Source organism: Furipterus horrens, unplaced genomic scaffold (assembly GCF_987537825.1).
Source record: "Furipterus horrens unplaced genomic scaffold, mFurHor1.1.pri manual_scaffold_6, whole genome shotgun sequence".
NCBI lineage: Eukaryota > Metazoa > Chordata > Mammalia > Chiroptera > Furipteridae > Furipterus > Furipterus horrens.
The window spans coordinates 67152692-67179935 of record NW_028327176.1 but is presented as its reverse complement, the minus strand read 5'-3'; the positions used below and the strand labels follow the sequence as shown (position 1 = coordinate 67179935).

Below are 27244 nucleotides of genomic sequence, written 5' to 3'. Positions count from 1 at the left end.
GCTGACCAGCACAGTGACTGAGCTGGCTGCATCCCTGGATGTGGTATAGAGGCCGCCTCGCCCCACAGGCCCCGGCTCCCCAGGCTGGGGCATGGGTGGGTCTGGCAGGCCAGACCCCTCATTTACTGAGGTTAATGGGTGTGTTCAAACCTCAGAGTCAGTTGATGACCTAGAACTTTCCTACCAGTGAGATACAACTACACATCAGACAATGTTGAGAATGAGAGCAGGTAACCCTGGGGACCCCTCCTGTGCTAAGATGCCAGGGTGGAGCTGAGTCTCAGGGTTCCTGTCCACGCGCTGTCCACACACCCCACACTGTCCCAGAGCCTTACTTGGAGTCACTCCTGCCCCCTGGAACAAAAGCTCAGGGGGGAGGAGTTGTGTTGGCTGTGTCCCTGCCGCCCCCACCCCTTGTCCCAGTCCAGGAGAGTGAGGGCCAGCTCCAGTCAAGCCTCTTAGCCGGCTGGCTCCCACCTCCACTGCAGGCTGGGGAAACATGTTTCTGCTCGGAACTCCCAAAGCGCTTCGTACCAACTCCTACATCTCTCTGTGCCACAAATTATTGTTGGTGTAACCACCACCCTCCCCTCGCTCACTCCCCATACCTGCTTCAGCCAGAGATCCCGAGGGAAGGGGCCACGTCATCTTCCACACCTTTGTCCTCCCAGGCCTGGGGACAGGAGAGTGGCTCAGTGCCCAGAGCTGCCATTATTCGGCGGCCTCGCACCAGGCACCTCCTCTGCACGAGTTGTCTCACACAGTCCCTCGGTGCTGCTTTCATTTTGCAGCCTAGGAAACGGGGCCTGGGCAATCCCCTCGCTTGCCCTAGGTCACACAGCTAGGACGCAGCAGAGCAAGGCAAACCGCCAACCCCTGGAGAGTTCAGTTTCTTCACTGGCAAACAGGACTGGCCAGTCCCCAAACCATCCACTCAGCCACCACCCTCCTCAGTTCTAAAAGAATCTCAGCCTTCATCTCTTGGAGCCTCAGGGAAGGTGGCTGGCCTGGTGCTCCCAGAGCCAGGCCCAGAGCTTATAAAGAGCCCACTGGACCTGCAAGGGACAGTCAGGGAGACCCAAGGCCACCTCTTGGGCTACAGGCCACTCTCTCTGGCTGCCAATCTCTCTGTTTCTCTCTCCATGCTCTGCCTGTATGTCTCTGTGCCAACTCTCTCTTGGCCTCCCTTGCATTTATCTCTCTCCACGTCCATCAGCCTATCTGTCTTTCTTGGGCCCCACCCCACCCACAGTACAGGGCACTGCAAGGGTTGAACTGGCCTGGTGGTGCCTGAGGCCCAGCTGCTGCAGCTTCCCATCTGCTTCCCATCCTGTGATGTTGTCCAGCCAATTCCACTTGGCTTCAATGCTGCTCTTCCAGACACAGAAGCTCAAGCAACTCATTACCTTGCCCCACAGCCAGAGGAAGCATCCAGGCTGGAGGGGATCAGACAGCTGGGCAAATAGATGGACTATCCAGGTGAGGAGGGCCCTGCTCCCACACAGCTTCCCAGCAGGCCCTGCCTCATGACCGCCACACCACACACACGCATATACCCAACCACAGGGTCGAGGGTTCCCTGGTAGGCCTGCCTCCGCAGGGCTGGGGACTGCTCCCCATCCCTCTCTGCCTATCTCAGTCCTTGCCTCCCAGTCCTCACCACAGAGTGACAGCAGGAGTGATGGGGCACCAAGCAGACAAGCCAATTCATGCCAAAGTGCTCGCCGGCCAGCCTATGTACAGACCACAGTGTGTATCCTCACAGAAAGGAGTCTAGTTCTGGATATTTCAGGACCAGTGATAGCAACCATGGGGTGGCTGGGAGAAGCCACGAGGCCCCTGGACAACCCAAACAATCAAATGATTTCTTTTAGAAGTGTGAAAATGCAGTTTTAGGATGAGAAGAACACCTCCCCCAGCCCTTCCCATCATCCCTAAGCCCTTCATAGATAGATTTGGGAGCCACCATGGGATTCAGGGAGGAATGAGGACATCTCTGATCAGGGCTCTTTTCTTACTGTCCCTGACCATCAGTGACAACAGCAAAGTAGCTCCCAGCTGCATAAGGGAGAGGCCAAGACTGGGAAGACAAACAATTCTTTCACCCACACTCATGCACACACAGACATGCAAGTGCACACACATACACTCCCCATGCACACTCACCGCTCCACAGTTAAGCACGGCGATTAAATGCACCAGCTACGGCACCAAACGCCCTCTGTTTGAATTCTGATTTCCCCATTCTACCAGCTGTGTGACTTTGAGCAAATTACTTAAGCTCTCTGTGCCTCAGTTTCTTCATCTAAAAGATGGTAATAAGGTAGTAGGCAGGATTAAAGAACACAATGGCTACAAAGCCAAGCACTGAGCATTAGGCCATCCCATGTCAGAGCACACACATGTGTGTGGGTCTGCATTTACATGTGTCTTCCCCCATTTGCCCATCAGCTCAACACAGGAACTGTGGCTCCATTTCAGCTTGCCAAGGCCCCACTCAGTCCTGGGCACAGAGGAGTTGCCCATTAGCTACTGTGGAAGACAGCCGGAAACACCTTATTTCCTCGTGCTCCCATTCTTCCATTCATCTGGCAAATATTTTCTGAGTGTTTAGACCAAGCCGAGCTACACTCAAAGCCTTGGGGATCCTGTGCTCCACAGGCTGACATCCTGGGAGAAGCAGCCCCTATGCAGAAGCAAGTTTCTCTAAAGAAAGGAAGCCTCTTGCTTTTTGTGCCGAACAGCTTGGGCAGGTCCTTTCCCAATAGCTGAGGCACTTCCATGCATTCTCAGCCAGATGTTACAGGATGTAGTTTAGCTTCCTCTTGACAACTCAAGGTCAAGCCCACCCAGGGTCCTGGAGACTTCTGGGGCCCTTTGCCCGGACACTAAATGGGCCCAAGCCTCTTGGCTCTTCTCAGCCTCTGGTGTTGCTCCTTTTGTTTCCCTGTTTTTTCCCAGATGATTAGGCCACTGGCTGGGATTCTGGGTCTGTCACTGCACCTGCTCCAGGAGCTGTCTTCCCACTTCAATAGATCATTGCTGTTCAGCTGCTCTGATTTGAGACACCAGGGAGTCAAGCTTGTAAGAACAGACTGTGAGTAGTAGTCTCCAAAGAAAGTCCTGTGAGCTCTCATGCATGGCCTTTGTGTCATTTAGCTCTGTGTTCCAAAGGGTAGGGTCTTGTCTGTTTTGTTCTCCAAAGCACCCACCACCAAGAACAATGCCTGGCATATTGAACACTCAAAATTATTTATTCTTAAATAAATGTGCAGGGCCTTCCTGCTTTCTTCATCTTTTTCTGCTCATGTAACTAAAGAGACTGAACAAGTGAAGAATCACTGTGTGTTTGTGTAAAGGGGGTGGGTTTGCAAATAACCACTAAGGCTGCCCACCCACATCCTGTGTGTGCGTGGTGGTGGGGACAGGGTGGCAGGAGCTCATCACTGTCATGGAGGGGCAGGTGATTCTCAGCAACACTGTGTAGCTGTTCTACATCTTCTGGGTGGGCTCATGGGGCTGCCCCCATGGGCCCAGCTGCCTGGCTCTGCCATACCTGCTACCAAAGGACTATCTCAAAGGGCCCCTGGGGAGAGGGGCAAGTTCTGAAACCCTCTAAGACATTCAGTTGTCTCTCAATGGGCACCCCTTTCCCACCTGGACAGGAACGTGGACCACCACAGCGGAGGCCGTCCATCTGATCCCGATGGACAGTGCCTACAGATGCACCAGCACACCTGTGCAGGTGAGTGCATGCACACCATACACGCATGCAGCAGACAGCAGAGAGACAGATCTGGTGTCATCTGCCTGGCCAGGAATCAAGTCCTCTGTGGACAGCCAGTCTAGTATCCATTCTCTAAGTCACTGAGTGGGGAGGAAATACTCAGGTCCCTCTGCCCACCTTCCTGATGAACTAGCAGCATCCTCCAGAAACCCCCTTGGACTGAGCTGCGCTTTTAGCCGATGAGCCCTTTCATGACCCACGAACATTTTTACTTGTGTTTTATGAGGAAAGTGGGCCTTGGAGGAGGCAAGTGCCTGAGGTTACAAAGCTCATGTGTGGCTGGGCTGGAATGTAGGCCCACGTCTGCCAGCTCCAGGTCCTACACTGCCAGGCAACCCCTGCAGCTCACACCTTCTCCTTACCAGGAGCGGATGACAGTGATAGTCTGGTTCATGGGGCAGATGAGCCTGCCTGGGCCCCATCCAGTCCTGCCAGCCATGTGCCTCTGGGTGACTTCACAGAAAATGGGGCTAACAGGGCTACTGTTACTTAGTTGGCAGGGCTGCAGTGAGAAGTGGGCAAGCTCGTGAGGCTGGGGTTCTGCCATCATGATTAAGGTTCTAACACTGGTTAGCCCCACTGGGAAGAAAATCACCTTGTCACACATCAGGGTCAACCCTCCAGGGATGAGCCATGTGACTGTTTACCCTGAAGCCTTCCCAGCTGAGAGACCCTCATGTCTTTCTCAGTTTCAGGAGGAACACCCAGTAGGGGATGTCTGGGCTGGACTAGCTGAACTAGTGAGGAGTAATGTTCTTTGAGGGAAGAGTGAGGCACTTCCTTTGGAGGCAGTGTGAGGATGAAGTGTGCAGTGCTATGGCAGCCACTCTGCGGCCTGAGGCGAAGATCAAAAGAAGCCTGAAGCCCTGACATCCCCAGAGCCTCCTGAACTATAAGAAACAGGGGAATCTGGAAGTTTAAGCTGCTGCTTGAGGGTTTTCTGTGATCTGAAATGTAAAGCTTTCCTCACTAATTCAAGGAGAATAAAGCACAAGCTCCCCAAACAGAGGTCTGAGGGAGCCCTGACCTTTTTCTAGCTGTTTCCTGAAGTCCCTAGTTCCTTCCCTAGAGTTTTTGCCTTTACCATAGGAATATACAGCCCGAAAGTGTGGATTTCAGTTGAAAGAACAGTGTGTAATTATTTGGGGGCCTACTATGTGACAGCAGCTGGGACACAAAGATGAAAAGGCTCAAGGTCTAGCTCAAATAAACATTGTATAACTAACATACTGTACTGGCTATATCCCATAATAGAGCATGTGACATATCACCTAGAAATATAATATAATGTAATGATATAAAATGAACTCTAATATAGCACATAATGGAGTATCTCATAATAGAACATTTTATATCATTATTTCATAGTATATCATATGTCGCTCTCCTGAATTAGACTGTACACACCCCTGTGCTGAGAGCAAAGAGGTGGCCATGCCATGGGGCCCTGAGAGGAGGCTAGGGTAGGGGTCAGAGAGGGCTTCCAGGAAGAGCAGAGCCTTCCAGAATAAGCAGGAGTGAGCCAGACAGAAGGGGAGAGGGGCATACCAGACAGCAGGGATCGCATGAGCACAGAGGTCATAAATAGCCCCTTTGGGCAAGGAGTTCCATGTCATTGGCATATAAACTGGGATACAGGGAGTGACCGGCTAGAGCCAGGTCACTTGAGGGAGAGGGTCAGGTGTCCTATAAGGGAGCCCAGCTCCCTCTCTCGTTCTCTGGGGAGCCCCTGAGGGTTCTGAGCAGGGGAGTCAGGTGGTGAGATCTGGCTTTCAGCAGAGCTGCTGGGAGGGGCTCAGGTGAGTCAGACTGAGCAGGGGAGCAACTGGGCACTGGGCCAGCCCCAGGGGGCTGTGAATTCTTGGCAGACAGTGGAGGCCCTGGAAGGAGGAAATGGTTCCTACTTTGCCTACTAAAATATTTGTGTTAATCATAATTAAAATGCCAAAGGTTAAAGATAAAGAGAGAATCTTAAAAGCAGCAAGAGAAAAGCAGAGAGTTATCTACAAAGGGGTACCTATAAGACTATCAGCTGATTTCTCAAAAGAAACTTTACAAGCAAGAAGGGACTGGCAAGAAGTATTCAAGGTGATGAAAAGCAAGGACCTACAACCTAGATTACTCTATCCAGCAAAGCTATCATTTAGAATGGAAGGGCAGATAAAGTGCTTCCCAGACAAGGTAAAGCTAAAGGAGTTCATCATCACCAAGCCATTATTATACAAAATGTCAAAGGGACTTACTTAAGAAAAAGAAGATCAAAATTATGAACATTAAAATGACAACAAACTCACAACTATCAGCAACTGAATCTAGAAAATAAAAACAAAATCCAACTAAGCAAATGAGAACAGGAATAGAATCCTAGATATGGGGATCATTTGGAGGGTTACCAGCTGAGAGGGGGAAGGAGGAGAAATGGGGGGAAGAAGTGAAGGCTATGCTAAGTGAAACGAAGGAATATCCACACAAAACCAATGGTGAAGGGAATGAAACCAGTCTGAAATCAATGATTTGGAACATAAGGAAGAAAAAGACAGTCAATCACTACAGAAAGAGGAAACAAGAATTGAAAAAAATGAGGAGAGGCTTAGGAACCTCTGGGGCAATTTTAAACATGCCAACATCTGAATCATGGGGCTGTCAGAGGGAGACGAGAAAGAGCAAGATATTGAAAGCTTATGTGAAAAAAATAATGAAGAAAAATATCCCAAATTTGGTGGAAGACATAGATATACAAGTCCAGGAAGCACAGAGAGTCCCAAACAAGCTAGTCCCAAAGAGGACCACACCAAGACATCATAATTAAAATTCCAAACATTAAAGATAAAGAGAGAATCTTAAAAGCTGCAAGAGAAAAGCAGAGAGTGATCTACAAAGGGGTGCCTCTAGCACTGTCAGCTGATTTATCAAAAGAAACTTTGCAGGCAAGAAGGGACTGGCAAGAAGTATTCAATGTGATGAAAAGCAAGGACCTGCAACCAAGATTACTCTATCCAGCAAAGCTATCATTTAGAATGGAAGGGCAGATGAAGTGTTTCCCAGACAAGGTAAAGCTAAAGGAGCTCATTATCACCAAGCCATTATTATACGAAATGTTAAAAGGACTTATTTAAGAAAAAGACCAAAACTATGAACACTAAAATGACAACAAACTCACAACTATCAACAAATGAATCGAAAAAATTAAATTAAAAAAAATAGCAAACCACCAGAACAAAAACAGAATCATAGGTAAGGGGATCACTTGGAGGGTTATCGGCTTGGAGAGATAATGGGGAGAATGGGGGAAATGGTGCAAGGATTAAGAAGCATAACTGCTTGGTACAAAATAGACAGGGGGATGTTAAGAACAGTATATGAAATGGAGAAGCCAAACAACTTATATGCACGACCCATGGACATGAACTAAGGAGGGGAGGGCTGGAGGGAAGGGGGTTACCAGGCAGAGGGGGCAAAGGGGAAAAATTGGGACAACTGTAATAGCATAATCCATAAAATATATTTTAAAATAAAAAAAATATAATAAAATATTTGCTTTAGGAGCTCAAGGAAGGTAAGGATTTGTATTTCCCCTAGAACCAGCTTTCTGGTTCACTGGAACAGGTAGAAAGGGGACAACTTTCCCCAAGACAGCTGGGGAACCAGGTCCTGCCAGTGCCCCTCTGTTCTAGGCCTCCCACTGTGCTGGGTGCAGGGGCTTAAGGCTGGGCAATGGGCAGGTCAGGCCAGGCCCAGTCACCCCTCACCCTTTCTTCCCCCTTTTCAATTTCTGGCCACTGGGCCAGCTCCACATCATTGCCAGGGACCTGGGCCAGCGGACACTCCTCCTTCCCCAGGTCCTCCTCACCTTCAGCCACATGAAGACTAACTTCTCAAGCAGGAGACATGCAAGGGAAAGTGGAACTGACAAATCAATTTTGCATCCTTTTGTGCCATTGATCCCTATATGGATCTGGGAGGCAGGGTGGGCAGCTCCCAGATAACGCACTTGAGCAAGGCCACCCAGTCATACAGCCCCTGGAACAGAGCTGAGACTTACTTCAGCCTCCAGGCACCTGCCCAGCATGGCCACAGTGCAAAGGGTAGATCTCATTGCCCTGCCCTGAGCCCTTCAGATTAATGGCCCTGAGGTTGCAATAAACATAAATATTTGGTCCTGCTGGAGCTGCTGCCTCCCCAACTGAAACTGGAGGAGAGGAGAGAGGGCTGCAAGAGAAATGAAGTACAAGGGCCTGAGAAAAGTGTAGATGAAATGCACAAATACCCTGCAAAGCCCAGAATTCTCGCTTGTGAAACACTGGCCACCCACAGCAGCATGGATAACAGGCTTTTTCCCGTGCTGGGGTGAGGGGCTGCTGGAACTTCTGGGTCTGATAGGACAGTGGGGAAGAGTGGGTAGGAGGCAGTGTAAAAGGGGTACAGGAAATCAAGAAAGAGGAAACCCCCAGTCCCCTGCCCCTGGCCTGTGCCCCCCACCCTCTCACATCACCACCATCTGACACTTGGAAGGCATCTCACCTCCAAATGGCAGCCGCAGGCCTGACTCTCAGCTCCTTCTCGTGGGTCTGGGGGTGGGGGGGTGGCTGGTAAGGAAGGGGTCAGGCCTTGCCCTCTCCTTTCTTCCCCATGCTGGCCTTCCAGCTGCCAGCCCCGCCCCAGCACCCCATGGGCCCCCGGTAGGCTACCGGGTGACTGTTCCCAGAAGGTGCCCAGATTCCCGGCAGACGTCTCCCAGAGGTTCCTGGCAGCAGCGGCAGCCAGTTCTTTAAAAAGGCTTCATGTCATACTGCAATTAGCTGAGGGGCCCAGGTCCCGCGGTGTGTATTAATACCACGGCTCTCCCAAAGCATCCCGTGTTGCTCTCTGATGAGCAGATGGGGGTCTCCATGCTATCTCTGCCCCCTCCCCTCCCCCTACATGGGCACTGTTCACATCTTTGTGCTCAGTTTACCACTGCGTTCTTTTTCTGCTGAACATAGCGATGGGCCTGGGCCCTGCCCATACCGCGCCCTTCGGGCGCCTCTTCCTCTCCTGTCCCCTCAAGCCAAGGTGTTCTGAAAACAGGCACTTTCAACCATCCCCAATTTTAACAGCTCTGAAGGAAAAAAGGCAGCAGCCAGGGGAACTAATTAGGTGGCCTTTATGCACCTTAGAGGAAGAAAAAAAGTCACAACTTGTGTAAGAGGAAGAAACAACATTAAAAAAAAACAAGAGGAAACAAAATAAAAACCAGAGATAAAAAGTCAAGAGAAAACAGCGGCGCCTGAGAAACAAGAATTCCAGTCGCCAACTTTTACGGCGTCCAGCCCTGTTATTCATAAGTGAGTTTCCTCTCTCACAAAGGACCTTTTGCACGGTTTTCCCTGCTGCCTCCAAACCAGCTGCTCGCGCTGTTGTATCCTGAGTGATGATGAGGCTCTGAAAGGGTTTTTTGGGAACAGATGGCCAGGGGAGAGCTGGGGAATGTGCCAGCAGAGGGCTGGGCGGGCTGCCAAGGCCTGCGGTGACTGAGTGCTTGGGCTTCCAGCTCGCGTGCTTTCCCTGCCCTCTGCCCTCAGTGGCGCCAGCAGGCCTTCCCAGCGAGAGCTCGGAACATCTGGAGTCTGGGGCTGCCAGGAGGGGGGGCCCCAGCGGCGGCAGGCGGGGGACCCTCTGTTCCAGCGGAGCTCCCATGGACTCACCACCAGGCCTGCCTCACAGAACAGCTAATCAAAACCACAGCGCCCGAATGGGAACCAGGCGAGCTCCCAGCTGCAGCCAGAGGCCGCCAGGCAACTTAACCCAGTGTCAGACCTCGCTGGTGGCACCCCCTAGCCCACCCCACCCCATACCACCCCCAGGGCCACCCCCAGTGGGCTATTGGCTCCCCGCAGCTTAATGAAGCCTCCACGTGCTGCAGCCTGGCTGCTTACATAAGAGCTGTCGCTCTGGGCAAGACCCCATACTGGGCATTTGCTGGGTGACTCCTGAGCACAGGCCACCCTGCTGAGCAAGTGTGTTAGCTTCAGGGCTAGACACAGCCTCAGGCGTTGACAAGCTCAGACTTTGGAACCAAGAGACACAGACTGGAAACAGCTCCACCACTTCTAGTCTGATGGCTTTGGGCAAGTGCCTTTCTCTTGGCCTCAGTTTCCCCTCTGCGCTACAGGGGAAGGGGCTCGTGTTGGAAGGGGTAAAGATAATGCATGTCAGGTGCCTGGCACACAGTGCATACTCACCACATGGTCCATGTCGTTTTTGGTGGTGATCTGTTCACTAGCATAATTACTGTGTATAACCAAGGCCATGCATGTTTTTTGGTGTGAGCCCATGAACTTTAGAAGCCAAGGGATTTATGGTTTGCCTGCACGCTTGCCCCCTCCAAGGGTGTAGGAGCAGGGGTTTGCCCTGAAGTGCTAAAGAGAGAGGGGTCTTCCACTCAGAACTATTTGCCCTCACCTGCATTTTGGCTGATCAGTCATTCATCCAGCCCCGGGAACTGCCCTTTTCTTTTTCTTTTTCTTTTTTTTTTAAGTATATTTTATTGATTATGTTGTTACAGTACTTCCAATTTTTTTCCCCTTTGCTCCCCTCTGTCCAATACACCCCTTCCATCCAGCAATCCCACCCCCCTTAGTTCATGTCCATGGCTCGTGCATAGAAGTTCTTTGGCTTTATCCTTTCCTATATTATTCTTAACTTCCCCTGTCTATTTTGTACCTACCAATTATGCTTCTTAATCCCTACACCATTTCCTCATTTCTCCCCTTCCCCACTACCAGCTGATAACCCTCCAAAGGATCCCTATACCTAGGATCTGTTCCTATTCCCGTTTGCTTAGTTGGATTTTGTTTTTATTTTTTAGATCCAGTTGCTGATAGTTGTGAGTTTGTTGTCATTTTAGTGTTCATAGTTTTGATCTTCTTTTTCTTAAGTAAGTCCCTTTGACATTTCATATGATAATAGCTTGGTGATGATGAACTCCTTTAACTTTACCTTGTCTGAGAAGCACTTCATCTGCCCTTTCATTCCAAATGATAGCCTTGCTGGATAGAGTAGTCCTGGTTGCAGGTCGCCTTTCATCACATTGAATAGTGCTTGCCAGCCCTCTCCTGCCTGCAAAGTGTCCTCTGAGAAATCGGCTGATAGTCCTATAGGTATCCCCCTGTAGGCAACTCTCTGCCTCTCTTTTTCTGCCCTCAGGACTCTGTCTTTATCTTTCACCTTTGGCATCTCAATCATGATGAGTCCTGGTGTGGTCCCCTCTTGGTTCAGCTCGCCCGGGACCCTCCGTGCTTCCCAGACCTGTATGTCCATCTCCTTCACAAAATTTGGGAAGTTTTCCTCACTTTTTTCAATTCTTGCTTCTTCATTCTGTACTGGTTGACTGTTTTTTTCTTCCTTATGTTCCAAATCATTGATCTGAACCCCGGTTTCCTTCCCTTCACCATTGGTTTTGTGTGGACTTTCCTTCATTTCACTTAGCATAGCCTTCACTTCTCCCCTTAGGTATCTGCCATACTCAAGCATATCTGTCAAGCCTGTGAGCATCTTTATCACCAGTGTTTTGAATTCTGCGTCTGTTAGGTAGTCTATTTCCTCATCTGTGAGGTTGACTATCTCCTCATCGCTTACTTCTCCCACTGGAACCTTGATCCATTCCCCCTTTGAGCCATACTTCTCAGTCTCCTCATTCTCACAGGCTCCTGTGTTTGTTTGCCTCCACGTCCCAGGTAGAGCTGTCGCTTCTGTTATGTTGTAAGGGGCAGAGCCTTAGGGATTCATCAGTACAGGGCGACCTATTTCACCACGTTGTGGTGCTGTATGTGGGGGTGTGGGGGAGGGGTCCAAGAGGGAACAATGCCACCTGCCCAGCACTCACCCCTTTTCCAGACACCTCTCCCACTTCCGCACTGGACTGGTGCCCCTCTAGCTGCTGCCCTAGTCGTCGTTCCCAGAATGGGTGGATCTACAGACATTCTAAGACCATGGGGGCCCTTTAAACAAGTGGACTCTGCTGAGAGGCCAGCAGTTTCTGCCTCCACCCCAACCCCCACTGGTCTGCACAGTCAGAAGCAATGAGGCTTGATTTTCCCCAGTGCTGGGACCATGAGCTGCTAGGTCCAGTGAGGAGCTGGGAATGCTCCGCAGGTGTCCCTCCTAACTTTAAAATGTGTGACTGCTCTTTCTGCCAGCCTGCCGCTGCCGTCGCTGCTGCCACCACCACACCGCATCCTCTCCGCCCTGGCTCCGCCCTTCCTACCTGTCTGGATGAGTATTTCTTCTTTATATTTTTGTTTGTTGGACTTCCATGCAGTTTGATTTTTTGGAACTTCTGGTTGCTTCTAGCTTTGAGGTAGTTCTATTCCTTCTTAGTTGTGGGACTGCCCTTTTCTGAGATGTTCCTTCCTGAGCTTCCAAATGAAGTTGTTATCTTATAGCTGTAAATTCATGGGATTTCCTTTCTGGCACTCACTGAGAAAAATACCGGCCCTTTCTCCTAAGGGAGGGATCTTGTTTAATCCTTCCAGCAAGGTGGCAGGGAAAGTATGTAGGCTCTAACTTTAGGGGTGAGAGAACTGGGGATCAGAGAGATTAGGCAACATGCCCAAGGTCACACAGCTAGAAAGTGCCAAGGCCAGCACCCAAACGCAGGTCTCCTGCCCCAAAGTGCTACTTTTCACCTACTTCATGGTCTTACCAAGGATCTCCCTATTGTATTTTTGTGTGCCTTCAAATTAAATGACGGTATTACAGAAAACTGAAAAGAACTCTAGTGTTCTCTCAACTTAACCCCCAACTACACAGACACTCTTTCTCCAGGTCGCAGCGGGGAGGGGAACACAGCTTTTGCAGGGCTTTCCAGAGGGGCACATTGGCTGAAAGAGGACTCCAAAGGGGTGCACTGAAGAGTCTCTGCATTCCAAAGGGTGATCAGTTCAAGCAGTAGAGGGGGCCTCCCATGTGTCATGGTTCACTATGCCTGAGACCCCACGTTTTCATTCATGCACAACATGTTGGGGAGAAGAGGGAGATCTGTGAGTACATGTCATGAGGGGAGCAATTTGAAAAAGGAGATGAGGTGGGGGTGAAAGAATGTGAAAGGGGAGGGGGGAACAGCACCTCGGGACCACCAAGGAAACATCAGAGGATGGCAGGAAAGCCAGCCCTGAGCTCACCTGTGAGGTTCCCCAGCCAATGACCCCTCCATTCCAGTCCCTGCCAGACTTGTGGACTAACGGTGTCAAATTGAGAGGAGAAACAGCAGCTGAGAGAACACTCCATGTTAGAACAAACAGCTGGTGGCAAACGTCTATGTAATTGGAATGCCAGAAAAAATAAATTGCATCCATTTTTATGATGCGAAGGAAATTTGATGGTGATTTCCCATCCACCTTCACCCCCTCCACCCCCAGCAAATGGCCTCTGTGGGCTTTGAAAGCAAATGGCATTTAACTTGGCTGGAGGATTTGGAAACAGAACCTCCTCTCACCCAGGGTACTTCTATTGAGGCGGGCAGGACAGGTAGTGGTAAGAGCCCGGAGATACCTCTCTTACTGGCTGGGTGTCCCTGGGCAAGTTTCTCAGGCCCTCAGCCCTGCTTTTATTTTTTGTTCAATGTGACAACACCAACACCTACCTTACAGGGATGTGTTGGAAACACTAAGCACCATGCCAGGCACATAATCCAGGCTCTGAGAATATCAGGGGTTACCAGTGATCTCAGGACACACTACCTCGGGGTCTCAACAGCCTCTGTGAGTGACATTCCTATCTGTGTGAAATGCCTGTGATGGGCAGAGGGGCCAGTGAGAATAGCACATTTCATCATTTAGACAGAAAAGGAGGCTGAGGTAACCTCAGCTCAGAAGTCTAACTGAAAAGGACTTTAGAAATCACTTCCATCAACACTAGCTTTACAGAAGAGGAGACTGAGGAGGCTCTTATGAGGGTGACTTATGTACATGGCAGGTGGGGACAATGCCAAGACAGTGGACACCCTGGGGGTACAAGAAGCCCTACACCCGGCGGGGGCTGGGTCCTGCCAGAGCAGGAGCTCTCAAGACTCTGCCTCACACACTCAGGGGCTTAGGAACAGTCCCCAGAAAGAGCAGGTGCCACTGGGCCCTGTTGGAGGCCTGGGGCTCGGCCACTTGGACAGTGAGGAGTCCCGGAACACCCTCAGCTCTCACTGACCCCTGACCTGAAACCAACATGCCACCTCAGCTTGTCCCTAGCACTGAAGCTACAGATGTCAGCACCCAAGACATTCTTCCAAAGAGGAGTCAGGCCACCCTCAGCCTTGCCATCACAAGGAAAGCCTCCCCTGCCCAGAAATCAGCAGGAAAAGGGGGACAGAGTTTGGAGGCATCTGCACCTGCATGACGCTTCCTCTGGCTCCAGGCCACACACGGCAGGAGGAGCGACCCCTGGCCTTGCGGAGCCAGCCTTCCTGACCAGAGCAACTGTGCCAGATGGCTACAGTCACCTGCGTGCAGGAACTAACTACACCATCCATATTAGTAGTAGCTGTTGTTGGTGATGATGTTACTAATACTCAGTGGCTTAAAATCCCTGGAAGGCAGTGCCCTAGATGGTAGGAAATTGGTCCTTTCCTATTTCTCAGATCTGGTAGGGCCCACCCAGCGCAGATACAAAACAGTTCTGCTGCTCTTCCTCCCCTCCCCCAACCCCTCCTTTTCTTCCTTCTCCTTCTTTTCCTCCTTCTCCTCTTCCTCCACTTCCTCCTCCTCCTTTCCCCTCTCCACTCCTCCTCTTCATTCTCCTCCTCTTCCCCATCCTCTTCCTCCTCCTTAGCTTTCAGGAGTTGCTGCTTTAAAAACAGGAGCTGCGGAAACATGGCCCAGAGCCAGGAGCTTAACGTGCATTATCTTCAGCCGCAGCTGGAGTCAGAACTGAGCTCTCCAGAGCCCTTCAACTCCTCCCGCCTGTCTCTTTGCTGGGCAGCCTCTGACACTGACCTCTGTACTATTGGGACTTCCAAATGGGGCTCTGAATCCCCAAAACCACATTCTGCAAGGCCCAAAGATGGAAGACTCACCAGTCAAGGGATGCAGGTCCCCCACCCCTGTAGGAAATGTCTGAGATGGGTAAAAGGATGCACCTGGAGACTTCGGGGGTGAACAGGGTTCACTGTAAATCCCATTCTTAACACAGGTCTGGAGAAACAGGGCAGCTCATCAGAACTACAAGGGATCTCCCAGGACCTGAGTGCAATCTCTCAAGGAGGCAACCTGAAAAAGGACCACCCGGCTTTTGGGGGCACAAGAACTGTGAGGGAGCCATCCTCAAATGGGACCGCTCAACCACCATCATCGCATCAGTGACCATTACCATCCCAGCTGCTGTTTATCAAGGACTTTCTTGTTTTCTTTTTTCTTCCTTTCTTTACTTTCTGTCTCCCTAACCGTTGGGCTGTCCGCAGTGGCTGCAGGGGAGAAGTAATAGGGGCTTGATCTGGGCCCCATACCCTCTGTCTACAGGGACTATGGAGAGTCAAGCCTAATCCACCATTAACATCCCATCACAGTGCCCACATGCTCAGCAGAGAATTCCCCAGTGTGTAACTTGCTGTAGATTCTCAATAAACACTGAATGAATGAATGCATCTCTAGAGACACCACACCCCTTGGTTCTAGTTAACAAAACAGAGGCCTACCCCAACTACTCAGGTCCACCAGGCAGGTCACTGGAGACCATCCGAGGACACTTTGGAACTCACACACCTGCATGGTGACAGAGATGCAGAAAGGCAGAGCAGCAGGAGTGGGGTCATCCTGTGAGCCCCCGACCTGCCAGGGTTGAATGCTGGGCCCAGAGAAGCCCTCAGAAGACCTTGTCCTGTCCCTCTATCTAAGTCCTCTTGGCAGTGGTGGCTGCCCAGGGCCAGCACTGGGGAGACAGCAGCCACAGGATGTCCTGTTTGGTGGGAGGGTGATGCAGAATACAAGCAGCTCAGTGCCCATGTGAGGCGAGGGTAGACCTCTTCTTGGAGAGTCAGACCAGAAAGGACCTTAGCAATCACTGACAATTTATCATCACCAACCCTGTTTATCGACCAGAAAACCAAGGCTCAGAGAGGTTAAGCTATGGGTCCAAGATGGCACAGCTGATAGGTGGCAAGCCAGGACTTTGAGGTCAGAGCTGTTTGATATTCTTAACCATAATCTTCCACCTCAGCCTCCCAATCTGAGAGGTTGGACCAGATAGTCTCTAACGTGATTTTGGTGACTTCAGGGGAAACCAAAAGCTCATCTCCCCTGGGCACCTTCACCCCACTCTCCCTTCTTTCTTCACCTTACAGGTGTCAGCCTCCTCCCCAGCCCAGGACACCATGTGCTCCAATCAAGGACCAGGGAAGGGAACAGGCCCACGTGCTCCTGTCTGTGGTGAGTGAGGGGAGGAACTGGAAAGAGGAGGCCTCGACGGGCAGAGGTGGAGAAAACGGTGCGTGTCCACTTTGCCCATCCCAGACCTCCAGACCACTGAATGCCAGGGAAGTTCACAGAGAGTTTACAAACCTCCTTTGCCACAGAGCACTTCAAGGAGCCATAAATCACTCCCACAATTTACCCGTGTCACTTTCCAGTGGAAAGCCACCCTGTGAGCAGCCACTGCCGCTTCCTCTCTCACCCACTTGATGAAGATCTCATCTAACTGGTCCGTGTTAATCACTCCCAGGAATGCAACGTGCAATTATCACAGCAGCAGCAGCTGGCTGGCTGTGAGCACATGCCGGGGCCCTCCCTGTTATAGGTAGGAGAGTCCAGAGAGAGCCTTTCTGGCTAGGGGTCCACGGTCCCCTGGGAAGCCTGGAGAACCTGAGAGGGTCTGCTGGGAAGTGGGGAGGGGGAGTGAGTGTCAAGGATGGGGGGAAGGGCAGGCCAGGAAGAAAGAAAGCCATGAAGGGTGCCAGTTAGCCAGCTCCCCACCCTCCCCATCTCTGAAGGCCCAAGGGAGCCAACCACCCTCCTCACGGTTATGGACTGGGTCTTGCCCTCTGTCACACTTCCTCAAGCCTTGTGGGAACAGAGATCCACAGGGCTGCCATGAGCCTTGCTTAGCACTGCCTGGCACTGGCCTCCAACTGGAAACTCTGAGGCACAGGCCATCTGGGGCCCAGAGTGATGCCCAACACCTTTCCTCCTGCACCTGTCTCTCCAAATACATCAGGCTTTCTTTAGGCTGTTCCCTCTGCCTCACCCGCCTGGTGCATGGGGACTGGGACCAAATGTTATTCATCTTTATAGTCCCATCCAGCATTCTCAGGTTAGGGGTCAGCAAATCGATCCAAGAATGAAAGAGTGAATGAATGAATGAATGAATGAATGAATATCATCCACCTTAATGTATGGCCTCAGATAACCCACAGGCCAAGTCACATCCCATAACATGCCAAGGGTTCTCTGGGCTGTCACCTGCTCAGGGAATCTCATCCTGATACAACATCTATCAGGGCCCATGTGGGGAATTTAGCTCCAGAGCACAGAAGGCTGGAAACAGCTTCAGAGAAAAGCCATCCTCATTTCAGTGATAAGCAAACCCAGGCTCAGAGGCCCTGGGTGACTGTCTATGGTCCTCAGCAGCCCCATTACCAGGCGTAGGGTCACATCCATAATCCCAGTACTGTGAGGAGCTCTGAAGCTGGGGTGACCCCAGCAAAGCTCCAAGAAGCTGATCTCGCTGGCCTTTTGGAAGCCTGGGTGAGTGTGGGGCACGCCAAGTTCCTGTCCCCACCTCCCCATCCTCTCGCAGAGGCTGTTCCCTGAGTGGCTGGCGCCTACCTTGCGCTTCTTGGCACGTCCCTCGGCCTGCAGGGTGCGGGTGCAGCGCTGCACACACTCGGAGAAGCTGAGGTTGCTGCGGTCGGCGCTGTAGTCGAGGTCAGCTAGCCGTGCCAGGGACAGGATGTAGTTGCAGGCTATCCTCAGGATGGCCAGTTTGGATAGCTTCTGCCCATATGAGTAACACGGCACCTAGTGGGTGAGAAGGCATCAGGAGGAGCTGCCCAGGTCTCTGTGCTGAGCACAACCCCGTGGGAACCCTGCCAGGCAGGCACGGGGCTGCTCGCAGTGACATCTGCACCACCTGAGCGGGACTGCTGGCCAGCAGAGGTGGATGTCTAAGCCCATGGCCGGACTTTATTCTCTGTTCTAAGCACCTGCTGTTTCCTCACACACATCTCAGGTCACCCACTCACAGACTCGGGCAGGTATACAAATGTCCATTTTGTAGAGGAAGAAACTGAGACTCAGTTCATGCCTGCAAGTCAGTCTAAATGAAGCACAGTGTGTTCCCACCACAACAGAGCTCTGTCCCCAGCCCTCGCTGAGAAGGAGTCTTACTGAGAGACCGGACATTTTCTATCAATTCTGATAGTCCATTCATTTGTTCATTCGTTCGTTCGTTCGTTCGTTCGTTCATTCATTCATTCATTCATTTCATGAGGCTTGTTTTGCTAGGCACTAGAGGTTCTGACAATGAATAATGTGATTCCTATCTTCATAACAGAGTGAGAGACTCTGGGAACATAAAAGAAGGAAAAGTGCCAGTGCTCAGCAGGAGGGCACACATATGGTTGGTTTTCCTTCTTTTCTCTTTCTCTTTATGCCCCTTCTGAACCTGAGATGCTGCTAGGCATTCAACACACACATAATAAATATTTACAGCCCCAGTCAGATGTGACATGTTTGTCAGCGGTTCCTCACCAACGAGACATCACTAATCGCACAGGGACTTATACCAGGTGAAGAGATGGAGACTCTAATTTTTTAACATTGTCCACCGACGTTTGTGCTGCATGAAACTGCAGCACAGTCCTGTGTTGTAACATGGAAAGGTTACCACAAAGTCCATCTGACTGGGGCGCGTCATCAGAGCCATTGCCGCCATGAAGCATCCTTCACCTAAATGGCCAAAATGTGCTCAACCAGCCACCAAGTTTTCCTCCTCTCTCTGGCTCTCCAGGATCTATACACAGCAGGTCTATCTGCCACTGATATCTGGTACTAATTAACCCTCATCCCACAGAGTGGGACCCCCATGGCACGTCCAGTCAATAAGTATTTAGTGAGCACGCGCACACACCCCACGGGCCATATGCCAAGTACTGTGCTAGGTCAGTGGTTCTCTACTGGGGACTATTTTGTGGTTCTGGGGACAGTCTGCAGACATTCTTAATTGTCACTACTGGGCGCAAGTGGGGAAGGTACTGGCCTGCAGTAGGTAGAGGCCAGGGATGCTGCTAAACATCCTACCATGCGCAGCATCCTGTGATGCCCCCACAGCAAATAAAAGCCCGGTCCAAAATGTCAGACATGCTGAAGTTCAGAAACCCTATTCTAGGCCCTGAGGATAAAGCATGAACAACATGATCACCTCAGACGGGACGCTAAGTGCAACAGCCACTTTGATCTAACTTAAACCTCACTTCGCCCATAAGCTTTCTCTACTGCCACACCCCAACCCTAAACCAGGAGGCTGAAGGTAAGGTGGGGGGTGTCTGCCCTTGGTGGCGCCCTAATAGCACCCTATCTGTTCTTCACTCCTGCTAATTGTGACTCACTTAGTGGTCAGTCTCCCTGTAAGCTGTAGAGAAGGGCCCCTGTATGCAGAGCCCAACACCGGTTCTGCCCATAACAGGCACTCAATGGGGTGTGTGGAACGAGAAAATGAATGAGAAAAATGAATGCTCGCCCTCCATACTCACCAGGTGACTCCAGAATGTTTAGAACTTCCCTCGTTCTGAGGATGAAGATTTAGCTGTTTGGCCTAGAGCTTAAGCACACGCACCTTCTCATCACCTGGTTCAACTCCTGACTCTAGCCCTTTCTAGCTATGAGACCCTGGGTGAGAGTCATAAATCTTTCTGAGCTTTGGTGGCTTCGTCATGTTGCTCATAGGATTGACCTCACAGCACGGTAGGGATGAAATGAGATGACATGTGCACGGCTCAGAGTAAGGCCTGTTACAAGTCAGCAAAATAGTCCAGCTGGTGTTGCAGGTCTCCAAAGAGCAGCTCCAGAGAGGGCAAGAAGCAGGGAATATGGAGCCAAGACAAGTCTGCTTATTCCTTTCCCCCAGGGGGTCCTGAGGTATACCCACACCAGAGGCAAGGTTTGCTGCCTCCTTTTAACATGCTCCAGCAGCCAAGGAGTCGCCCCTCAGCAGGCTAGGAAACCCAGAGAGGGGCAGGGAGGTGGCAGAGAGAATGTCAGCTTCCAATGTATTTCCCCTTCCCACCGCCCACTCCCAGCGTAGCCACAGCTCCAAACCCATCCAAGAAAAGCCCACAGAACAATGCACTTTGCCTGTTCCCAACCACAGGCCAGAGAATCCTGCTTTATCAGCATGAACAAATAAACAGGGTCTGTGGGACAGAAAGGTTCCTGAGAATCCTGGGACAGAGGAACCCAGGGAGGGAGTGCCCGCCTGGTGGAGCCCTGGACATGGGCACAGCTCTGTGACACAGGCCCTAGCATTATTTTCACCCAGAGGCCACACTGGGAGTTATTCAGCTCTGTGAGTCCTTGGCCCCTGAGCAGCTGGCTGCCCAGCCAGTCGGAGCGGGGATCTCAGGAGGGTTCTGCACATGGGGATCCAGGATGACTGCAGGAATACAGAGCGACAGATGAGATCAAGGCCAGCCTAGAGACTTCAGGTTATGGGCCAGTTTTGTCCCAGATTTGTCACTCTGTCTCGCTGCTTCTGTCCAAGTCCAGGTTGTATAAGCTATTTACAAGTAGTTTTATCCCATTTAAAACCACCCCCAAAGATGGTTATCCCATCTGCACTTAAGGAAACAGAGAGAAGACATGGTGGGCCCCAGGTCACACAGCTAAGACCTCTTTGGGACCAGAAGTTTGTCTATCTAGTGCCCAAAGAAGGCAATGGCCACTGGGCTCTCCCAACTCCCACTGCCAGAGGTGGCCATACATGGGACATCAAGGGCAACTTTTGATTATATCACTCCTCCTCCCCATCCCCCGGTGGGGGTGTGCTCCTCGGCTAACCTTGCTAACTCCAGATCCTCCTGGTGCCCAAACTGCACGACATAGCATCTGGGCCCCCATGGCCCAGCTCAGAAGCACCCCAGCCTGGGCTGCTACTGCAAAGTAAGAATCCAATGGCAGGTTCTAATTCTGGGAGGCCAAGGTAGGGAGGAAAGAGCTGGTCTGAATCCTGGGCACTTACCAGCAGTGTGAATTTGGGTGAGTGCCTTTTACCTCTGGGCCTCAGTTTCCTCATCTGAAGGGTGGGGCTAATAAGCCCTGCCTACCCTCCATGACTTCTTAAACCAGGCCACCCCTTTCAGTTTAGTGTGGTCTACTACGGTGGGCAGAGGGTTGAGTATTTTGAATACCACACCTACATATTCATCCTAACACATCTCCAAGAGGTAGAAAGCATCACTTCTACTTGTCAGGAGCACTTGCTAGTAGGTGTGTAAGAACTTCCCACAACTCAGCTGGTGGGAAGCTTTTTGGGTTTTGAACTCCTATCTTAGCTGGACTTCTTCCAGTTAGCCAAAAGCAACCACTTGGGGATTTGGATGGGCTTCTATAGCCTAAGATGGGGAGGTAGGCAGGCCACCCTTCTAAGCGGCAGACGGAGAGTCCTAGACTGATCCCATGGGACCCCAGACTTTGTGCATTACCTCTTTGAGCATCCATAGTGAGACCCAGAACCCAGCCCCACCCCCCGCCTGCAGAAGACCCCACAGCCATTGTCTGCGCACTCTGGTCAGAAGACACAGGCCACAGGAGGCCACAAGGTTACTTGGGTCCAGCTCCTGAGAGACTGCCAGCTCCTGGGAAAGTAAATGGACCTGCCTTGTGCTCACCCCACAAAGATTTTTCAGCTTCAGGAGAGCAAATCTGGGGATTGTCATAGGGTCCCACATGACCCCAGAGCATGCCATCCTACCCACCCCAAGTTGGACTCTCTCTAGGTTCCAGGAAGCAGGAAAATGTGAAAACACACTGGCCTGGGAGGCTGGGGACCAGGCTCTACCCCTGGCCATCCACAGGACCTCAGGCAGGTCCATAATTTTAGGGGTCCTTGTTTCCTCACTAATAAAATGGGCATCAGAATACCTGCCACCTCAGAAAGGAATCGCTATGGGCAAACACAGGAAGGTGTTACAGAGAAACCAAGCCAAGAACCTACAAGCCAGTGCAGGAGAGGCCTGGAAGCCCTTTGGCCTCTGGACTCTGTGCCAGCTCCTACCCACCCTTCACACCCAGCCCAGGACACCCTCCTGGAAGCCTACTGAGACTCCTGACCCACAGAGCTCCAACACTGCCCATGGAACACAGCTCAGCACTTGATTCCACTCAAAATTACTATTGAAATTACTGTCAGTAAGCGCAGACTTCCTGAGACAAGGCCGCTCTATGCAGAGCTGCTCAAGGTCCTTGTCAGATTTCACACAGCAACAGACTAGACCCTGAGAACCTGAGTTTTAGTAATTAGGATCCATGGCCCCAGGGTCAAATAGGTCTGGGTACAAATCTTGGCCACTTGCTCAATCTCTCTGTAAGGGTCTCGCCTATAACACGGGAGGTAGCACGACAGATACGTAACCATAGGCCTGCTCACTGAGGCTCCTGAGCAGCTGCCCTGGTGACTGTGGACATGAGGGAGCAGCGTAGAGGGGGCTGAGACTGAGAGAGTTGCAGGGGTAGAGGCAATACCCCCTCAGCCCATCCTTGGCCACCCTGAGCCCCTTTGGTGAGGATCCCCTGGGAGACTCTAGGGGCAGCAGCAGAAGGACCCAGGCCCCTCCTACTTTGCACCTCCTTCATGAAGAGGCACCTCAGCAGGTCCTGAGGGTTTCTCACTGATGCCTTGGCCTCTCCCTGCAAGGCTGCCATTCCTCCATCAAGGCTGAGGGGCTTCCCACTTTCAGGGAAGAAAGGTATTCTGCACACACACCAGATGCCCCAAGAGTGAGCAGTCTGTGAGCCAGAAGGTTCTGCCAGGAGCCTGAGGCCCACAGTTCTGCCCCGTCCATCCCACACCCACCCATCCAGCAAGGCCAGGCTTCCCCCTCAAACCCCTCCCCCCTGGTCCTGGAGCAGCCCTGCACATGGGCCAGGCCCAGCTGTGCACACATGGCCTTCACATGAGGGGGTGGGGAGGGCCCTATGCAGCTGGGCTGGTGGCATGTGCTGAGGCCTGACCATCTGCCCCACACTTCCGCCAACCTGGCCTTGCTGTCATGCATCCCCCAGCCCAGAGGGCCTGTCCCTGATCTATACCTCTGTGGCTAAGCAGCCCCTCCCCCAAACTCCCTTCCCGGTTGAGAGGACAGTGGGATGGACAAAACAGGAGGCTGCCTGGCTTTCCTCAGTGTGGAGGGTGGACAGAGCTGGGGTATTCAACAGGCTGAGGAGCAGAGCTATCAAGAGCCTGGGCACTGAAGCGACTCACTGACACCGATTCAAAGCCAGGCTCTGCAATGACAGAGGTACACAGCTATGCAGGCTGTGACTGCACCATGCCAAGGAGGTACCAGTACACTGGAGGAGACTAGTGACTGGCATGCCAAGGAGGTGTGCAATGCAAACCTGCGAGGGAGGCTCCAATCACCTGATATAAGCTTTCTCAACCTGTCTCACCACCTGTAAAATCTTTTCTCCACACTGAAAGGGGAAGCTGGCAGGGTAGAAAGGGCCTTGAACTGGTACTCGAAGGACCTAGGTGCCAGCCCTACCTGCTACTCATCAGCTGTGATGTCTTGAGTACGTGGCCTCCCCAGTCTACCAAGGGTCTCCCTAGTTGCAAAGTGAGCAGGTGGACAGGCCTTCTGTCATCCTTCTGTCCTGAGGGGTGAGTTGCAGGGCACTCTGTAGCTGTCCCCCTCCCCAGGCATCCGACTGAATACTCCACTGGGCCCACTGCCCACCATCCCAGCTGGCATTGCTATGGTCAGTGGCCCAGCCTGTTCTGTGTCAGCTACTTGACCTCTCCACCCCAATTCACTGAGCAAACATCTTACCAAAACCCAAGCAGGACACTTTGACTAAAAAATCATAGGGGCTATTTCCCCCAGTCTAATTTCATTCCCATGGACAGACACAGGTACTACTGCCCACCCCACCCACAGGAGGAGTGTGATCCAAAAAGAAGATCATGTTTTCTGAACTGCTTTGTTGTTGGCTAAAGCCCAGAGAGGTTGAGTAACTTCCCTGGAGTCACACAGGAAGTCAGCTGCTGAGCAAGAAAAAAACCTTACTACAGTAACATCCAGCCCCTGCCCTTATCCATTCCTTGTGTGGGTGGGAGCAGGGGACACAAGCCCTTCTTAGATTTCCCTTCTCTCAAAGAAAATGAGAAGCTTAGAAACCCAGGGCAATCTTGTCTAAAGTGGAATTGTAAAACTGCTTGTCCCCACCCATCCCCACCCAAGACACTGTGGGGTGAGGGCAGTCCCCACCAGCCCCAAACTGACACACCCCAAAACTAGGCTCTGAAGGTCCCCCAATTACCCAGTCCCGTCAGCAGACCTGCCTCCTTCACCACGAAATGAAGGGCAGCAAAGGTGGGTGGAGGGGATCTCCTGGGAAGGATCTCACCATCCAATTCCTGAGGCCACCCCTGGGGAGGAGGAGCAGGCTTGCAGTTCAGGTCATTAAGGACACCAAGGCAAAGGGTGCAGAGCACAGAAGCAACCTGAGTGTGGGGCATCCCTGCTGGGAGCTGCGGACTGGAGAGGGAATGCGGGACCCTAATATTCTGGCAACTCCAGGACCCAGACGGTGCCAAATGCCTGAAGGGGAGGTCTTCTCCCCTTCCCCGCCAGAGACATATTCCCACATTCCCCTTTTCCACTCCACCGCTCCCAAGGAACTCCGGGAGACAACTACTCAACTGCCATAAAAGTTAACTAGGATTGCTTAAGTCAGACGCACAGGCAGGGTCACCGCGTGGGAGGGGCGGGGAGGACCGGGGTATGCCTCGGGGGGGCCTTCACCTTCACTTTGCAAACTACGTACGATACCTACCAATGCTGCAGCAACAGTCACTATTCCAGGAGGCCCCAAACCTGTCAGGGTCCTGGGGCTGACCGAGCGGGGACAGCTTGCCCGTCACACACACCCTCCCTAAATTCCCCGAGGCACTCACCCACCCACTCTGGCAATCTTCCCCCGGGGGCAGTGTGAGTGTGCGGCCGGGAGCCGGTACCTGCTTCCGCAGAGCCTCGAAGGCTGCGCTGATGGTGTGCACCCGCGTCCGCTCCCGGGCGTTCGCCAGGAGCCTCCGGGTCTGCTGCAGGGCTTTGATCTCCGAGGAGGCGGCGGTCGTTTCGCCCGGCCGTTTCCTAGGCGACGCGGAGGAATCCGGGTGGTTATTGTAAATTACGTGTGAAATAGATGAGTAGGAACTTTCCCCGGGGCGCGCGGGGGGCGCAGGGCGCACTGAGGTCTCCGGCGGCGCAGGGGGTGCGGAAGGCATGGGGCGGGCAGGCGGTGCGCACACCAAGATGCGGGGACGCAGGCCGGGTTCCCGGAAAGGGTGTACCTCGGGACCCCCAGGTACCGGGCCCTGAGGTGCTGTCGGCGGCGGCGTGGAGAGTCCGGGTCCCACAGCGCTCAGGGCGAAGGCGCGTTTCCGCGCATCCAAGATCTCCGGCGCCCGGGCGCCCCCGCGCTCTCCAGAGGTGTCCGGACCCCCACTTGAGGGAATGGCCGGGGCCACTGGGGCCGGCACCGGGCCCGAGACCTGCTGCAGCCGCTGGGTCCTGTTTCGCAGCCCGTTGGTGGCAGTGGCGCCTTGCTCGGGCGCTTCCAAGTCCAATCGGAAAGTTTTATAACCATTAGCACGCCGCGCCGGCTCCTTGCCTTTCCGCTTGAGCTTCTTGAGGCCATTCAGCTCCTTCACGCACACGGTCTTCCACGGCCCGTCCTCGAGAACTGGAATGTGCTTCATGGCTCGGGCAGCGCGCGAGGCAGGGGCGTGGGGCTGCCCGGATCGCGCGCCCGGCACGCTCGCTCTGCACGCGACGCCGGGCTCTGCCCGGTGGCCTTCGCTCTCGGCGCCTCGGAGGCTAGGGCTCTCCCCTGCTCTCCCCCGCCCTCCCTCCCTCCTGCCCTCCCGCCCTCTCTTCTCTCTTCCCTGCGCTCGGGGCAGCTGCGCCGCCGGCTCCGCGAAGGCGCGGGGCAGTCCGTTCCCGAAGCGCTCAGAGTGTCATCTGAAGTCGCTGCCGACTTGCCAGCATTTCTGGAGCACGCCCGCTGCGCTCCATCTGTGTTTGTTTAGCCTCAGTTTACACAGAAGCCCAGTTCGAGAGATCAGTCAGCGCCGCCGCCCGGCGAGCAGGCAGCTCCTGCCGCCACCGCCTCCCAGCACGGCCGCCCGAGCCGCGAGCGCCTTTAAAGAAACAGGAAGCATTTTTCAAAACAGCTGGGCTGCCGGCCGCCTCCTTTGTCCGCGTCCTCTCTTACCTCCCCCCACTCCCACCCCTCCTGCCCAGAATCGGCCTCCTCTGGCTCTCCCTCCCCAACCCCTCCTCCAGTTGGGAGCGCTGCTCTTTTCCGGAGGACTGACAGCCCTCTGTAGAACTGCCCGAGCACGTGGCTTCTGGGCCCTTGGCCCTACCCCGAAACAGAGCGAGACCTTCTCCACCCGGCCTTGCTGACCTCTGCCGCACCTAGTGCCTCACGGTTCACCCCTCCACCCTAACTAACTCTAAGCAATCGAGGAAAAAAAACGGAGCAGCAACTTCGGGGTGGGGTGAGAGTGGGGCGGGTCAATGAGAGAAGGGAAAGGCTCTGGAGTGTCCGGCACTCCCACAGCACCGCAACCCCTTTCTACCACTTGCTGGAGCAAAGTGGACAGGAGCAGAAGGCCTCTATGATAGGGAAACTGAGGCTCAGACAAGGAGTGTGTCTTCCCGTAGCCCCACAGCAAGTCAAACTGGCCTTCCAAAGGCCAAGTAGGGTGCCAGCTTCGGATTTAGCTAGCCTTCCCATTTGTGAGTCTGAAGTCACCTCACCGCAGGCGGCCTGCCAAGCCTGGATTTGCTCATCCATGAAATTCGGAGAGCATCAATGCCTCAGTCACTGCCTTGCTATGAGGAACTAAGTGCCAGGCACATAGCAGGTAGGACTTAAATGGTAGCTTGGTTATTATTATTAATAACAGAGGCACAGTAGCACTTACAGGCAGGTTCCCTGGATTCAAGCCCCAGCTCTGCCACTTACAAAGTGAGTGACCTTGTGCCTCCCTTTCCCCATCTGAAAATGGAGGTAATAAGGGTACCTTCCTCCCAAGATGCTCAGAGATGCTCAGGAAGATTCGTTGTCCACATATGTGCACACCGCTCAGAGCAGTGCCTGGCATGAGGTGAGACCTTTGCAAGCGCCTACTGTTACTGAGTCAGAGCACAACTCCACAAGCCCTCCATTCTCTACCATTCCACTGGAGATTCTGGAAAGAAGCCAAACTAGT

General features: G+C 52.7%; 1 protein-coding gene across 1 annotated transcript in view; it reads right to left on the bottom strand.

Annotated features, from left to right (window-relative positions):
* The window catches only part of ATOH8 (atonal bHLH transcription factor 8), a 33302-nt gene extending 7461 nt beyond the window's left edge, over positions 1–25841 (bottom strand). The window contains exons 1-2 of the mRNA XM_090280319.1: positions 24980–25841; positions 17575–17766 (exon numbers count right to left, since the gene is read on the bottom strand). Coding sequence (XP_090136445.1) covers positions 17575–17766; positions 24980–25723 — 936 coding nt within the window. The 5' untranslated portion in view covers positions 25724–25841. The remainder of the gene's footprint in view (positions 1–17574; positions 17767–24979) is intronic.
* Positions 25842–27244: the final 1403 nt, after the last annotated feature.